This window comes from Nerophis lumbriciformis, linkage group LG31 (genome assembly GCF_033978685.3).
Source record: "Nerophis lumbriciformis linkage group LG31, RoL_Nlum_v2.1, whole genome shotgun sequence".
Classification (NCBI taxonomy): Eukaryota; Metazoa; Chordata; class Actinopteri; order Syngnathiformes; family Syngnathidae; genus Nerophis; species Nerophis lumbriciformis.
In genome coordinates this window covers 7,931,675-7,950,000 of record NC_084578.2, presented here as the reverse complement: position 1 = coordinate 7,950,000, position 18,326 = coordinate 7,931,675, and the positions used below count along the sequence as shown (strand labels likewise).

General features: G+C 37.1%; 1 protein-coding gene across 2 annotated transcripts in view; it reads right to left on the bottom strand.

The window, feature by feature from the left end:
- The window catches only part of gmppaa (GDP-mannose pyrophosphorylase Aa), a 21,586-nt gene extending 4,550 nt beyond the window's left edge, over positions 1–17,036 (bottom strand). Inside the window, exons 1-7 of one of the 2 annotated variants that reach the window (XM_061926326.1) lie at positions 16,893–17,036; positions 13,756–13,853; positions 13,538–13,641; positions 9,967–10,159; positions 7,042–7,101; positions 6,818–6,948; positions 6,685–6,699 (exon numbers count right to left, since the gene is read on the bottom strand). In XM_061926326.1, the coding sequence (XP_061782310.1) occupies positions 6,685–6,699; positions 6,818–6,948; positions 7,042–7,101; positions 9,967–10,159; positions 13,538–13,641; positions 13,756–13,853; positions 16,893–16,932 (641 nt within the window). In that variant the 5' untranslated portion in view covers positions 16,933–17,036. The remainder of the gene's footprint in view (positions 1–6,684; positions 6,700–6,817; positions 6,949–7,041; positions 7,102–9,966; positions 10,160–13,537; positions 13,642–13,755; positions 13,854–16,892) is intronic. The other variant, XM_061926328.1, reaches the window with a different exon arrangement.
- Positions 17,037–18,326: the final 1,290 nt, after the last annotated feature.

The following is an 18,326-nucleotide window of genomic DNA, read 5'->3' as shown; positions in this document are numbered from 1 at the left end:
ACGTTTGTAAGAATATTGTTCAACAATTTGAGCAAAATGGGGGTTTTTTTCTACCAAGAAAAGTGCACTTGTTATTAGTGAGAATATACTTATTTTAAGGTATTTTGGGGTTCATTGAGGTTAGCTAATTTGACTTGTTTTGGAAAGTATTGACCAGCCAAATTTTCTTGTTCTATTGGCAGATAATTTTGCTTAGTTCAAATAAAATAACCCTCATTTTTGTATTTTTTTTCTTGTTTTTTAACACTGACTTTTTGCAGTGTAGTATGTTCACTAGGGATGTCCCGATCCGATATTTGGATCGGATCGGCTGCCGATATTTGCAAAAAAATGCGTATCGGCAAGGCATGGGAAAATGCCGATCCAGATCCAGTTTAAAAAAAAACTCCGGTCCGTGTTTTCCAACGCACCGATTTAAATAATACATTCCACTTTTCTGCTGCTCCCTAATTTCCGTTCCGCATTTTCCAGCCCACCTTCAACACATCCACAGGTCTGTGGATTCTCACGCAGTTGCTTTTAGCTGCTGGCATTACACGACAGGCTCTTCTCACTCTTGCCTGTGTCTCCCTCTCACAGACAGCAAGCGCATCTTCTTACATACGTCACATACTGTCACGTCATACGTCACATACTGTCACGTCATACGTCACATACGTATATGTCCTCTCAGCAGTGATGCTAGCGCAGCCGTGTGACCAACGCTCCCTCTAAGGTGCGCGCCTGTGCAATTGCTCATTGTTTAAGCGTCCTCTGCGCATAGCAATTATATGCCACGCACAAAATCTAATAAAAAAATAAGCGCATAACATTTTTCGGACACAACAGAGAACACAATTTTCGTCATCATTGTTCAAATATTGTAACGTCTGTCGAGACGCTTATCTCCATTCGGTGCCACACGTCCACACCATCAAAATGCCGAGGCAAACATTTCCACATCAACACCGTATGAAAAAATATGTGATTTTTTTAGTTGTGATTTCCTTCTCTGCATGAAAGTTTAAAAGTAGCATATATTAATGCAGTATGAAGAAGAATGTTTTATTGTAGACATGCAAGCCTTGAAAGAAAATTTTGAAAATCAAGACTATATTTCCTGCAAATGGGTGCATTTCTACCCTATATTTTAACTTTAGATTTATTCTCATATCAAACTCTTTTGGCTGTCTTTTTGACACTTACATCCGGCGCCCCCCTCCACACCCTGGATTATAAATAATGTAAATAATTCAATGTGATTATCTTGTGTGATGACTGTATTATGATGATATTATATATCTGATAGTATATATCTGTATCATGAATAAATTTAAGTGGACCCCGACTTAAACAAGTTGAAAAACTTATTGGGGTGTTACCATTTAGTGGTCAATTGTACGGAATATGTACTTCACTGTGCAACCTACTAATAAAAGTCTCAATCAATCAAAACACATAGAATCATCATACTGCTGTGATTATATGCATCAAGTGTTCATTCAAGGCTAAGGCGAAATATCGAGATATATATCGTGTATTGCAATATGACCTTAAAATATCGCAATATTAAAAAAAGGCCATATCGCCCAGCCCTAGTTTCAATGATGCCATTTCTGTTTGTCATGTATAATTTGGTCTATTTTGTGTTTATCCTTGAATAAACAGGTCAGTTTCTTGTTACCAACCATTGTGTATTATTCAAACTCCCCTAATTCAGCTGGCTAGTTGTTATCAAGAGTACTAAAACCCTTTTCAACATGATTCTGACAACTATGTAGGCTAAATAACTTTAAACTTTAATACATGCTCGGATAGGCCAGTATCGGTCAGTATCGGTATCGGATCGGAAGTGCAAAAACAATATCGGTATCGGATCGGAAGTGCAAAAACCTGGATCGGGACATCCCTAATGTTCACTACCTTATTTAATGCCTAAAATGTATAAGTAATTGTATAAATAAAAGAAACATATGTTTAATGTATCATAAGATTTTCTGTTAAAATGCCATTTGTTTGTGTCCCCCTTTTTTTTTTTTTTTTTTTTTTAGAAAAGTATGGAAAGAAATTATGGTACAAGTACCAAAATATTGGGACAAGACCACAGCACATATATTAGTGTTTTACTCCTAATGGTGTCATGCAGTTTCATACTCGTGATCGTCTTTCTGGTTAGAAAAACAAAGAGGTGTTTTCGTCGTGTTCCTCAAATGCATCATATAAATTTAAGCAGACCCATTTTTATATGTGGATGTCTTTCTATTCTATTACAGAATGATCACATACTGTAGCTGGACCTGTTTTTTGGCTGGTAAAATTAACTTCTTTATAAATGCATTTTGGTCAAAGAGAATACTTAGCAAAAGCATCAAAACTCACCTAATATTAGCCAAAGAATGATTAATCTATTAGTTTCCATGCCGCCAATCCCGATTGAATTCAAGCACGAGGAGCGTTAAAATGCATCGCTTGTGTCAGTGAAAGGTTCAGACCAAAGCCGATCTGTTCAAGTGATCAAAACCTGAAGTGGATGGCCCTCCATACTAATCACCGTCTCTGTTCAAGTGTATTGTGAGAGCCGGGAGATGAAACAGTGTGTTAAATATTGATTAAAGCAATATTTTCAAGGATTCCACCCATAATGGAAGACTCACCGGAAAGGAGGAGGTGTGGTTAGAGGCAAAGTAGTCCCAAGGAGAATTAGCCGTGCAACTGCTGTTGCTTTTAACTTCTAGGATGAGTTCAGAAATTGTGCTGATTCAGTGCCAATCTTCATTTAGGTTGATTGTTGGCGGATTTAATATGCGGAGCGTGGCTTAACCTTCGCTGACATACTTGGAGATGTTGAAGTGGTATGTGCAATAACTAACAACTAATTCACAAACTATAAGAAACGTCAAACACAAACCAAAACTAAAAGAAGACATTTTTTGCATGCATCCAGATGTGTTGGACACATTAATCTTGATCAGGCATAATAATCATGTCTCTGATAAGGTGGTGTGACATTGACGATTTACGATATAAATGATATGGTCGACGATAGAGCTTTTATTACTATCGTTATATGGTGATAATCAGAGATGTCCGATAATATCGGATTGCCGATACTATCGGCCGATAAATGCTTTAGAATGTAATATCGGAAATTATCGGTATCGGTTTCAAAAAGTAAAATGTATGACTTTTTAAAACGCCGCTGTACGGAGTGGTACACGGATGTAGGGAGAAGTACAGAGCGCCAATAAACCCTAAAGGGGAACATTATCACCAGACCTATGTAAGCGTCAATATATACCATGATGTTGCAGAAAAAAGACCATATATTTTTTTAACCGATTTCCGAACTCTAAATGGGTGAATTTTGGCGAATTAAACGCCTTTCTAATATTCGCTCTCGGAGCGATGACGTCACAACGTGGCGTCACATCGGGAAGCAATCCGCCATTTTCTCAAACACCGAGTCAAATCAGCTCTGTTATTTTTCGTTTTTTCGACTGTTTTCCGTACCTTGGAGACATCATGCCTCGTCGGTGTGTTGTCGGAGGGTGTAACAACACGAACAGGGACGGATTCAAGTTGCACCAGTGGGCCAAAGATGCGAAAGTGGCAAGAAATTGGACGTTTGTTCCGCACAATTTACCGACGAAAGCTATGCTACGACAGAGATGGCAAGAATGTGTGGATATCCTGCGACACTCAAAGCAGATGCATTTCCAACGATAAAGTCAAAGAAATCTGCCGCCAGACCCCCATTGAATCTGCCGGAGTGTGTGAGCTATTCAGGGACAAAGGACCTCGGTAGCACGGCAAGCAATGGCGGCAGTTTGTTCCCGCAGACGAGCGAGCTAAACCCCCTATCGACCCTAGCTTCCCTGGCCTGCTGACATCAACTCCAAAACTGGACAGACCAGCTTTCAGGAAAAAAGCGCGGATGAGGGTATGTCTACAGAATATATTAATTGATGAAAATTGGGCTGTCTGCACTCTCAAAGTGCATGTTGTTGCCAAATGTATTTCATATGCTGTAAACCTAGTTCATAGTTGTTAGTTTCCTTTAATGCCAAACAAACACATACCAATCGTTGGTTAGAAGGCGATCGCTGAATTCGTCCTCGCTTTCTCCCGTGTCGCTGGCTGTCGTGTCGTTTTCGTCAGTTTCGCTTGCATACGGTTCAAACCGATATGGCTCAATAGCTTCAGTTTCTTCTTCAATTTCATTTTCGCTACCTGCCTCCACACTACAACCATCCGTTTCAATACATTCGTAATCTGTTGAATCGCTTAAACCGCTGAAATCCGAGTCTGAATCCAAGCTAATGTCGCTATACCTTGCTGTTCTATCCGCCATGTTTGTTTGTGTTGTTGTATGCATCACTGTGTGACATCACAAAAAAAGGAAGGGTGTATATAACGATGGTTAAAATCAGGCACTTTGAAGCTTTTTTTAGGGATATTGCGTGATGGGTCAAATTTTGAAAAAATCTTCAAAAAATATAATATGCCACTGGAAACTGATTTTTAATGGTTTTAACCATTCTGAAATTGTGATAATGTTCCCCTTTAAAGGGACTGCCTTTGCGTGCCGGCCCAATCACATAATATCTACAGCTTTTCACACACACAAGTGAATGCAAGCATACTTGGTCAACAGCCATACAGATCACACTGAGGGTGGCCGTATAAACAACTTTAACACTGTTACAAATATGCGCCACACTGTAAACACACACCAAACAAGAATGACAAAAACATTTTGGGAGAACATCCGCACCGTAACACAACATAAACACAACAGAACAAATACCCAGAACCCCTTGCAGCACTAACTCTTCTGGGACGCTACAATATACACCCGTGACACTAAAATATTGAACCGAACCGAAAAATATATATTGGGATATATACTAGGGTTGTACGATATATGTTTCTTATTGCAATTTTGTCCTTAAATAAAATACTGAACATACGATACAACTTGTCTTTTAGTAGTAAGTAAGCAAACCGCGACACTAATTAATCATATTCTGTACTATAACGCCTCTAAAAAGTACCGTAGTAGTATCTAGTCGATACTACTATGATTACACCAATATTTTGTAGCATCACAAAATCTTTTTATCCTTTTAAAAAAAAAAATATTATGTTTATAAACTCGCGACACTAATGAATCATATTCTGTACTATAACGCCTCTAAAAAGTACCGTAGTAGTATTTAGTCGATACTACTATGATTACACCAATATTTTGTAGCATCACAAAATCTTTTTATCCTTTAAAAAATAATAATATTATGTTTATAAACTCAGTACGTCGCTGGACACATGAGGACTTAAATTATGAGCAATATATGATCCTGTAACTACTTGGTGTCAGATTGATACCCAAATTTGTGATATCATCCAAAACTAATATAAAGTATCCAAACAACAGAAGTATAAGTGATTTTTACATTTTAACAGAAGTGTAGATAGAACATGTTAAAAGAGAAAGTAAGCAGATATTAACAGTAAATGAACAAGTAGATTTATAATCAATTTTTACAGCTTGTCCTTAATAATTTAGACAAAATAATAGGTAGATAAATGACACAATATGTTACTGCATATGTCAGCAGCTAAATAAGGAGCCTTTGTTTGCTTACTTACTAATAAAAGAAAAGTTGTCTCGTATGTTCACTATTTTATTTAGGGACAAAATTGCAATAATAAACATATGTTTAATGTACCGTAAGAGTTTTTGTTAAAATTAAGCCTATAATGCCATTTTTTGTGGTCCCCTTTATTCAGAAAATTATCGAAATATTCGGTACTTTTTGATACTTTTCTAAATAAAAGGGGACACAAAAAAATGCATTATTGGCTTTATTTTAACCAAAAATCTTAGGGTACACTAGACATATGTTTCTTATTGCAATTTTGTCCTTAAATAAAATAGTGGACATACAAAACAACTTGTCTTTTAATAGTAAGTAAGCAAACAAAGGCTCCTAATTTAGCTGCTGACTTATGCAGTAACAAATTGTGTCATACATCATTCTATTATTTTGTCAACATTATGAGGAACAAGCTGTAAAAAAATATTATTAATCCACTTGTTTATTTACTGTTAATATCTGCTTACTTTCTTTCAACATGTTCTATCTACACTTCTGTTAAAATGTAAAAATCACTTATTCTTCTGTTGTTTGATACTTTACATTAGATGCATTGGATGACAACCTTACTGTATAGTTATTGCAGGAGGCTGCAATACAGATTTTCGGTGATATCGCCCATCCCTGGTCTATGGTATCCTTAACTTCACTCAGCTGGTGTGTAATGCAACAGCAGAGCAGCAGTTCAAAGTGCAGAAAGAAAAAGACAAAATAAAGGTCAATCACCTTCTGGGTCAAAAAGACATCTACCCAATCCAAAGAAGTCAGAATACCGTGATAACAAATGTGTGGAAAGCGTCTCGTTACTTCCAGCGTGTGAACACCCAAAATGCTTTAAAAGAGTGTCATACATTATATACAGTAGGCCAGTGATTGTGTGAATGTTGCCTTAATTATTCTGCAAGTCTAGCAAAAACAGAAGGACATGGGCAACATTCACACAGCATGCTATGCATTTTTAGCCCTAAGTTGGGTTGTTGCTACGTAGCTTACACCAAACTATAAGTGCTCTATCACCACACCATGCAGCCAACATGTACCAACTTACCCGTCGTATGGATAACTGATGATTGTGTGGGCAAACAGAAATCATAGTGGGGAAGGAAGGGCAAAACAAACAAATGAAGAGACCCAAAAACATGGACCAGCCCCCCCGCCCGACTTAGAGTTCCACAACTCACAGCAGCATTTCCTGCTGATTCTTCTGGAAAACGGCGCCGATGTGCTGGAAGATGTCCGGGCTGAAGAGGTAGATGCCGCAGTTGATGATGTCGCTCACAAATGTGCTCGGCTTTTCCACATAATGCAACACCTGCACGCCCCGACAAAAGACAAGGTTTTACTTTCAAGTGGAAACTGTCAGGAGTACAGAATGTACGGGCAGAACTCAGCAAAAGTTCTATACCTCGTTTGTTTTCTCATTTTCAACAATGCAGCCATAGTTCAAAGATTGTTTTCTGTTTGCCTGAGGAAAGAAAGTGGCAGCGTGAATATATATTTAAAAATCTGCTTTCAACACAACCAAATATCGAAGCAATACAAAGTGTGCAGTGGAGCCTCGATTTACGAACCCCTCTATTTGCCAACTTTTAGATCCAGCCAAATGTGCCTCTGTATGCGAACCATGTCTCTGTTTACAAACACTTCATTTTTTCATTTTGTGTTCCGCCTGCAGGCAAAAAGCAAGGCGCAACATTTAATGAGGCGGCACACTGCAAAAACTGAAATCTAAGTAAGATTAAATATCTCAAATAAAGGTGATATTTGCTTATTTTCTGTCTGATAAGATAATTCTTCTCACTAAGCAGATTTTATGTTAGAGTGTTTTACTTGTTTTAAGTGTTTTGGTCCTAAATGATCTCAGTAAGATATTACAGCTTGCAGCTGAGATTTGATGACCTATATTGAGTAAAACGTGCTTGAAACTAGAATATCAACTGATGCAAAGCTGTGTCATCAACACTCACAAGTATAAAACTACTTTATTAAAGTAATAATTTCTTATTTCAAGCATGTAAAAAAAAATCATGATGCCAAGCGCATGTCATTATGTCAAGATAATGGCACTAGCATTTACTTCATTTAAGAATATTTTTCAACATAATATAATTATGGAATGGATTAAGTAAAGAAGTTAAAAATTGTACTGATATGATCCAAATAATAGTGCTTACAGAGTACAAAAAAGAAGAATTATGAGAAATACTTTCAACCTTATTGAAAATAAGATATTCTTCATCTCAGTATGTTAATAATGACTGAATTAATTAATTAATTACATATTACAAAACTGTTGTATACTAATTCATAGATGTTATTTTATTATATAAAAAGGTCAGTAAATGATTCTATATATTTGTAAACGCTTTGAAGTGGGAAAGGGGTAGGATTAAATAAGCTTTGCTTCATTCTACTCCTTTTCGGGCATGATGTAAAATGAAATGATATGAAATTGTGTGATGTATTATGATGTAAGTGTGTTCATGTTCGAAATAAACTAAAGAAAAAAAAAAAAAAGAACATATTGAGCAAAAAGGTCTATTTTTTTTTCCTACCAAGAAAAGTGCACTTTTTATTAGTGAGAATATACTTATTTTAAGGTATTTTGGGGGTCATTGAGGTTAGCTAATTTTACTTGTTTTGGAAAGTCTTGACAAGCCGACATTTCTTGTTCTATTGGCAGATAATTTTGCTTAGTTCAAATAAAATACCCCTCATTTTTGTATTTTTTTTCTTGTTTTCGAACACTGACTTTTTGCAGTGTAGGTACTGAAAGTACTGACAGCCTACAGAACCAGGCCAGACACTACAAAGTTCTACAGGAGCTTAATTTAAGAATATTTTTCAACATATTGAGAAGAAGAAAAGTGCACTTGTTATTAGTGAGAATATACTTATTTTAAGGTATTTTTAGGTTCATTGAGGTTAGCTAATTTGACTTGTTTTGGAAAGTCTTGACAAGCCCAAATGTCTTGTTCTATTGGCAGATAATTTTGCTTAGTTCAAATAAAGTACCCCTCATTTTTGTATTTTTTTTCTTGTTTTCGAACACTGACTTTTTGCAGTGTAGGGACTGAAAGTACTGACAGCCTACAGAACCAGGCCAGACACTACAAAGTTCTACAGGAGCTTAATTTAAAAATATTTTTCAACATATTGAGAAAAAAGATCTATTTTTTTTTCTGTTAAGAAAAGTGCACTTGTTATTAGTGAGAATATACTTATTTGAATGTATTTTTAGGTTCATTGAGGTTAGCTAATTTTACTTGTTTTGGAAAGTCTTGACAAGCCGAAATTTCTTGTTCTATTGGCAGATAATTTTGCTTAGTTCAAATAAAATACCCCTAATTTTTGTATATTTTTTTCTTGTTTTTGAACACCGACTTTTTGCAGTGCAGATCCCTCCACGATACTTGCTTCACATTGCAGTACACAACGAGCCACTCACTTTTAATGACTGTGCCTTTTTTCTGTGCTTTTTTGCCTTCTGACAAGTTTTGTCCATTTCAATATAAGTCCCAAAAACTCAACAGACCAGCGTGGAGTTTTTTTTTTTAAACGACTGCGAGGAGAACATTAATGGCGCACACATTACATACATGTTATATTTTATATTGCTACTCTAGTACATTTTGAGTCTACTTTATACCTGCATTATCCTTTCCATCCTTACCCTTTCCATCCCTTGTATCTGAACTACTGTGTGGAACGATTTCCCTTGTGGATCAATAAAGTTTGTCTAAGTCCAAGTCTAAGTCTAAGTATGGAAGAATTGACGAAGCAAGCTCACTACTCCAGCAAGTTTTAATTGCGATGAGACTGCCCTTGTCTGGAAAACTATGCCAGAGCAGACTTATTTGAGGAGGAAAAGACACTGCCTCTCGTTCAGCAGCACAAGAGTACAAACACACGCCCCTTCCTCGAACCCTTCCTTCTCTCTGTCTACTGCTTTCTCCACAGCTCTTCGTCGATGTTATGGATTTTTGTGATTTCTGATTGTTTGTGAGGGCATTATAGATACTTCGTGCTGGCAGAGCTGCGCATACAGCATTGTTCAGCATGTTAATAAAGAGGAAGTCGATCCATCACCTCTTTTGTATGTTTATATTATGTTCCAAGTGTACAAACCTTCACTAAAATATGGACTTTTGTCGAGACTGGGACCCATTATACAAATTCGCCTTACTATACAAACTTTACAATTTACGAACCCCGTTCAAGAACCGATTAGGTATCTTAAATCGAGGCTCTACTGTATATTATTACATCAAAGCGTAGTAAAAACAGTTAAATAAAACATAACAAGAACTGTCAATTTAAAATAACTCACTGTTGTTCCAAGAATAACAAAGCTGTTTGGTTCTCCGTGTTCTTTCTGGAAGCTGAGCATCTCTGCTAGAGGAAATGCTGAGCACACATCAGCATTAAGAACAAAGAAAGCCTCGGGACCACCAGAGATGATCTGATCTCTGAAGTGATAGATGCCCCCTCCGGTGCCCAGGGCTGAGTACTCTTGCAAGTACCTGTGGTGCACAGTCAAGAAGGCAGGCCAAGCTGCAGTAATTCTGACTATTTTAAAAAGGGAAATTATACCTGGTGTTTTTTTGTGCACTGTTTGGCCAAAAATTGTGCTTAACAAACTAGTCCGTTTTTCCACGTATACCATACTTGCCAACCCTCCCGGATTTTCCTGGGAGACTCCCAAAATTCAGCGCCTCTCCTGAAAACCTCCCGGGACAAATTTTCTCCCGAAAATCTCCCGAAATTCAGGCGGACTCAGGTCCTCCACAATATAAAAAAGCGTACCTGCCCAATCACGTTATAACTATAGAATGATGGAGGGCGAGTTCTTGGTTTCTTATGTGGGTTTATTGTTAGGCAGTTTCATTAACGTCCTCCCAGCGTGGCAACAACACACAACAACAGCAGTCACTTTTTTGTATACCGTAAAGCAGTCCGTCTGCCGTAAACAGCAATGTTGTGACACTCTTAAACAGGACAATACTGCCATCTAGTGCATTTGATGAAAGCACTTTTGTGCGTGCCACACATCAATGCATCATCAGAGAGGGTGTTCAGCATGGTTAGAAAAATAGTGACAGAGAATAGAACAAGGATGGACAATTCAACCCTTAACTCAACAATGAGTAGATGAGTGTTATGTGTGTGTATATGTGTAAATAAATGAACACTGAAATTCAAGTATTTATTTTATATATATATAAATATAAATAATAAAATAAATATATATATATATATATATGAAATACTTGACTTGGTGAATTCTAGCTGTAAATATACTCTACCCCTTTTAGCCACGCCCCCAACCACGCCCCCGTCCCACCCCAACCACGCCCACCTCCACCCCTTCCCCCACCTCCCGAAATCGGAGGTCTCAAGGTTGGCAAGTATGACGTATACCGTAATTCTGCACACTCACCGAAGTTACACATGCTATTGAATTTAAGAAAAAAAAAGTATGAAGGTGTCGTCCGTGTGTCTCACCCCTACCCTCCTTACTCATTGCCCTTATAAGTGATGTTACATCATCATTTTACTCTCTTCATTTATCATTTATGTGTATTTCACTGTGTTCTCTGGAAAATTAAAACAGTAAGTATTCCCTATAAAATTGTGTTTTGTGTCAACATTTTGTCTGGAACAGATTCATTGGACTTATTATTATTCATATTTTTTGATAGGAAAATTAGCTCTGGGACTAAAAGGTTGATAAATCAAATGAGAAGTATCTTACTTTGTTTAACAGACCAACAAAATTACAGAGCATTTGAACAGATACGGTACCAACTCCCGATACCTGGGAATCCAACTCAGTGGCCTAGTGGTTAGAGTGTCCGCACTGAGATCGGTAGATTGTGAGTTCAAATCCCGGCCGAGTCATACCAAAGACTATAAAAATGGGACCCATTACCTCCCTGCTTGGCACTCAGCATCAAGGGTTGGAATTGGGGGTTAAATCACCAAAAATGATTCCCGTGCGCGGCCACCGCTGCTGCTCACTGCTCCCCTCACCTCCCAGGGGGTGAACAAGGTGATAGGTCAAATGCAGAGGACACATATCACCACACCTAGTGTGTGTGTGACAATCATTGGTACTTTAACTTAACTTAATCGATACCGGTACTCAACGGAACTTATTTTTGTGTGTTATATTGCTGTATTTTCCAGAATATAGAGCACACCGGTATATAAGTTGCACACACTAAATTTTATAAGAAAAACATATGTTTTCCATATATAAGCCGCACCGGACTATAAGCCACGGATATATACATTGTGAAATGAGTTATTTATTCAAAAATATTTTTCAAATATTTACTTACATACCTTAATTGTTTCCAAACGGTGTCTGCAACAAGGCAGTAAAACGGCTGATCAAACAAAACAGAAGTCATCATCATGGACCCACTAGCTGCGGAAGCTAGCTCTCCAATCAGCTAAACTGACTCATTAACTCCACTGTGACATTTTGGTGAATTTGCGAAACTGAATCAAAACAAAAAATGCCATTGTACATTAATTACACTAAACAGACACAGACACTCATATTAGCTAATGCTAATAACGCTAGCTAGATTACATTACGATAGCACGTACAACATACTTGCCAACCTTGAGACCTCCGATTTCGGGAGGTGGGGGGGCGTGGTCGGTGTGGGGCAGGGGCGTGGTTGGGGGCGGGGCTAAGAGGGGAGGAGTATATTTACAGCTAGAATTCACCAAGTCAAGTATTTCATATATATATAAAATAAATACTTGACTTTCAGTGAATTATAGCTATATATATATATATATATATATATATATATATATATATATATATAAATATATATATAAATAAAATAAATACTTGAATTTCAGTGTTCATTTATTTACACATATACACACACATAACACTCATCTACTCATTGTTGAGTTAAGGGTTGAATTGTCCATCCTTGTTCTATTCTCTGTCACTATTTTTCCAACCATGCTGAACACCCTTTCGCAGGTACCCAGAAAGGTTTCGAGTACCACCAAAAAAACTGAATCTCTGAAGACAGTATAGAAATCTGTGTTAAAGGTGTACAAATATTGTTTGTATAATAAGCATGTTTATTTTTTAAATGAGGGTTAAGAGTTCAGTACTAAAAAAAAAAAAAAAAGAATGTGGCTTAAGTACAGTTTTTTAATCGAGCTGCTGCATTTTTTGGTTGTGTTGTTTATTTATTTATTTTGAGTAACTTCTATACATTTCTAAAAGGGGAGGAATGTAATAGTGATCTATGTTTGTCTGTTGCCATCTCCTGGTGAATGTTGGCTATAGCGTACTGGGGTTACTTTTTGGTTGGCCAACGATTTACGTGGTGTTGCGCACCTGACGTCACTCAGGTCCGCATGGAGCTGGAGGGGGCGTGGCTTCCAGCTCCGCCTGAATTTCGGGAGATTTTCGGGAGAAAATTTGTCCCGGGAGGTTTTCGGGAGAGGCGCTGAATTTCGGGAGTCTCCCGAAAAATCCGGGAGGGTTGGCAAGTATGACGTACAAATATGCATCAAAACCCTTTTACAGACATCACATATGGGACGGCTTAGTAAGTATGACTTGTTTTAGTTATATTGTAAAACTTACAAACGTTGCCTGGAATGAATGCTAGAAGACGGAACGGCATTTCCGGTAAGCCACATGTGGACCCCGTACTAGACTGTACAAAGAGCTTACCATGAATAAAACTAGTATTTCACTACTTATTGTCTTTCCATTAAGTAACTGTTTAAGCATATTCATTTATCCCAAATTTATCACTAGGCAAGGTTTTGGCCAGTTTATTTTGAGTTATTAAAAAGTAGCTTAATAAAGAGGTTAGAAACATCAATATCGAAATATCTGCCTTCTTATTTACCTGATGGAAATTTTGAATTCTTGTTGGGCATTAAAAAGGAATCTGGTGAGTTCTTCATTTGGCTGGTAAAACCCGATGAGCAAGATCTCCTTCATATTTGGCACCTGTTGAGAAATACCCCCCCCCAAAAAATATATATTTAATAGAAATAAAATGTAAAGTAAAGCAAGTACTACAAAGAGACTTAAGTTGTACACTGACAAGGCATTTAAACTCACCTTGGCACATGATTCTATGTGATGCTGCAGCATAGGAACACCGGCGACTGGAAACAAGGGTTTGGGAACTTCAAATGACAGCGGCCGAAACCTTGTGCCTGCGGGAAAATGTATCACACGGGGTTTGTTTTTTTTCATAAATCAACTTCACAAACAATGGTAAATAGAGTGTAACCGTGGTATCGTACGGCCAAAGATTGTGTGCAACACACTAGTTTCTTTGCCCAAACAAAGAAGACGTTATTGACTCAGTCTATGTATTTTTATATGGTATTTAATAGAGATGTCCGATAATGGCTATTTTGCCGATATCCGATATTGTCCAACTCTTAATTACCGATTCTGACATCAACCGATACCGATATATACAGTCGTGGAATTAACACATTATTATGCCTAATTTTGTTGTGATGCCCCGCTGGATGCATTAAACAATGTAACAAGGTTTTCCAAAATAAATCAACTCAAGTTATGGGAAAAAAATGCCAACATGGCACTGCCATATTTATTATTGAAGTCACAAAGCGCATTGTTTTTTTTAACATGCCTCAAAACAGCAGCTTGGAATTTGGGACATGCTCTCCCTGAGAGAGCATGAGGAGAGGGGCGGGTTTGAGGTGTGTGTGGGAAGGTTAGCGGGGGCAGAGGTGGGTAGAGTAGCCAGAAATTGTACTCAAGTAAGAGTACTGTTACTTTAGAGATGTATTACTCAAGTAAAAGTAAGGAGTAGTCACCCATTTATTTACTTGAGTAAAAGTAAAAAGTATGTTTTGAAAAAACTACTCAAGTACTGAGTAACTGATGAGTAACATACACACACATATCATATATATATACACACATATACATATATATATATATATGTATATATATATATATATATATATATATATATATATATATATACATACATATATATATATACACACATATATATATATATATATATACACACATATTTATATATATATATATATATATATATATATATATATACATACATTGATATATACAGTATATAATTTATATTTATTTATTTTGCCGTTTTTGTTTACATGTTAAAGGTGTTTTAATGAATATACATGCATGTTTAACACATATAGATTCCTTTCTTTCATGAAGACAAGAATATAAGTTGGTGTATTACCTGATTCTGATGACTTGCATTGATTGTAATCAGACAGTAGTGCTGATAACATCCACGTTTTCAAATGGAGGAGAAAAAAGTTCCTCCTTTCTGTCTAATACCACATGAAAGTGGTTGGTTTTTGGCATCTTATTTGTCCAGCTTCCATATTTGTTTTTATACACTTTACAAGAAATACATTGGCGGCAAACTCCGTAGCTTGCTAGCTTGTTTGCGCTGGCTTTCGGAGACTCTTATTTTGAAAGCGCAGGCGCGATGGAGCGGCACTTTTATTGTGAAGACAGGAACTGTGCAGTCAGTCTTTAGGCTTTTGACGGGATGTACGGTTGAAATAAAAAAGGATCTTTTTTCCTTCACACTTTTGATTGATTGATTGAAACTTTTATTAGTAGATTGCACAGTACAGTACATATTCCGTACAATTGACCACTAAATGGTAACACCCCAATAAGTTTTTCAACTTGTTTAAGTCGGGTCATGTGACCACCTGGCTCTGTTTGATTGGTCCAACGTCACCAGTGACTGCATCTGATTGGTGGAACGGAGTGAACGTCACCAGTGACTGTATTTGTTGAAACGCAGGCATTATGAAGGTCTGTCTGACAGACCAAAACAAACAAAGCGTGCATTAACAGATCGATAAAAATTAGTAGCGAGTAGCGAGCTGAATGTAGATAAAAGTAACGGAGTAAAAGTAGCGTTTCTTCTCTATGAATATACTCAAGTAAAAGTAAAAGTATGTTGCATTAAAACTACTCTTAGAAGTACAATTTATCAAAAAAGGTACTCAAGTAGATGTAACGGAGTAAATGTAGCGCGCTACTACCCACCTCTGGCGGGGGGTGTGTATTGTAGCCTCCCGGAAGAGTTAGTGCTGCAAGGGGTTCTGGGTATTTGTTCTGTTGTGTTTATGTTGTGTTACGGTGCGGATGTTCTCCCGAAATGTGTTTGTCATTCTTGTCTTCACAGTGTGGCGCATATTTGTAACAGTGTTAAAGTTGTTTATACGGCCACCCTCAGTGTGACCTGTATGGCTGTTGACCAAGTATGCATGGATTCGCTTGTGTGTGTGAAAAGCCGTAGATATTATGTGACTGGGCCGGCACGCAAAGGCAGTGAGTGTTGTCTGTCTATCTGTGTTGGCCCTGCGATGAGGTGGCGACTTGTCCAGGGTGTACCCCGCCTTCCGCCCGAATGCAGCTGAGATAGGCTCCAGTGGGACCCCGAAAGGGACAAGCGGTAGAAAATGGACGGATGGATAATATATCAGTATATATTATATACTGTATATAAAATATGTAAACATTACATATATGTTATATTGCTACTATGGTACATTTTTAGTCTGCTTCATACCTGCATTATCCTTTCCATCCTTACCCTTTCGATCCGTCGTGACTGAGCTACTGTGTGGAACAATTTCCCTTGTGGATGGAAGTCTAAGTCTAAATGTTTCCGTTAAAAATGTAATACCAAGGAGCTCAACACAGTAAATATTAAGAGAAAAGATTGCCTGGGTTCTCCATCAGCCGGGAATAAATTCCAAAACAAAAAGGCACCTTCCAAAATACAAAAATAAAACAATGTTGGCTAAAGCATAGCTGTACCATTTTTATTACTGCATATTTATTATTGCAACTTGCGTGTGGAATTGACAGTGTGTCCTAATCCTTATTGACATTCTTTCCAAAATCACAACAATATCAATATTAATAAACGTGTCTTTGCGCATGCGTCAGAATTTAAAAGCAATATATCCGAGCTAACAGGTGTCACTGTTGCATTATCATTCTCTCCATATCACAAGCGTTATGTACATGCAAAAACGTTCATATGACACCATTAAATACATTATTAATTCTGAAATTGTTCACGCGCGCGTGTAATTCTGTCATTACGCCACGTCATCGAAATATTACAAACTAATTAGCATCATTTGTTAGCATTAGCATTCCCATACAGCTCGAAAACAAAAAGGCTTTATCCTTACCTTTCTGAGGGCCTCCTATTAAAATAACCGCCTTCAACATTTTGAAAAAAATAAGCTGCGTGTTTTGTCTGCTCAAAACGGAGGTTCTGATGATTGTACACGACTGCTACTCGGTGTCACATACTTCCGCATACAAAGATGACGTCACGACGCAGCCACGCAAAAAAAAAAAAAAAATGGACCGGAAGTTTTGGACCGGATTTTAAAGTTTAAAACACAATAAATATGTATTGTAATACACAATTCAATGTATTTGTATTAAATTATTTATTCAATAATTACTTGATAAAAGTAAATATTTTAATATATCAATTTAGTTTGTTCTTAATTCTGCCTCTGGTGGTCATCTTTAATCCATTTATCTTGCTTCTACTTATGTTCAAGGAAGCAGGAAGCTTAGTTTTGGGGAACAAAAGTCATACTTGCCAACCCTCCCGAATTTTCCGGGAGACTCCCGAAATTCAGCGCCTCTCCCGAAACTAATATTCTCCCGAAAACCTCCCGATTTTCAGCCGGATCTGGAAGGCACGCCCCCTCCAGCTCCATGCGGACCTGAGTGAGGACAGCCTTTTTTCATGACGAGAGGACAACAGGGTGACAAGAACTAAATCATCCAGACTAGAGATAAATTGTATTATTATGTTTATCTTACCTAAAAATAAATATATTTATTAATTTAAAAAAAAAAAAACGAAATACATTTTTACTATATTTTGCTAAAAACATCAAAATTAATTGTATTTTTATTTGTATTTTTTCATGACTCCTTATTACATCCAGCCATAGAATTATACATTAAAATAAACATATTTGAAATAATTGATTTTAAATAATCATAATAATTCATTTAAAATGACCATATTTAATTATTAAAATAATTGCTTGTGTATCAACAACTTTAGCATTTTATTCATTACATTTTGAAACTCTCAGAAGCCAAGTTATGTTACATTCCTTAATATTTATTTATGCAAGTTTGAAGTATCAATTATCTAAACACAGTTTGTTTGCATATTTTCAGGATGTAGATATCTATATATATATACATCTATATATATATATATATATATATATATATATGTGTGTATGAAATACTTGACTTGGTGAATTCTAGCTGTCAATATACTCCTCCCCTCTTAACCACGCCCCGCCCCACCCCCGACCACGCCCCCTCCCCCCACCTCCCGAAATCGGAGGTCTCAAGGTTGGCAAGTATGCAAAAGTCAAATATTAAAGAATTGTCATGTCTATGGATGTTTTCACTGAACTATCCATGGGTTTTGATATATTTGAGAAAAGTGTCAATACAGAAAAAACAATTATAGCGTTGAAAAAAATCCATCTACAGCATCGGTGTCAAACTCAAGGCCCGGGGGGCCAGACCTGGCCCGCGACATCATTTCATCTGGCCCGCAAACACCTGGAAATGATATG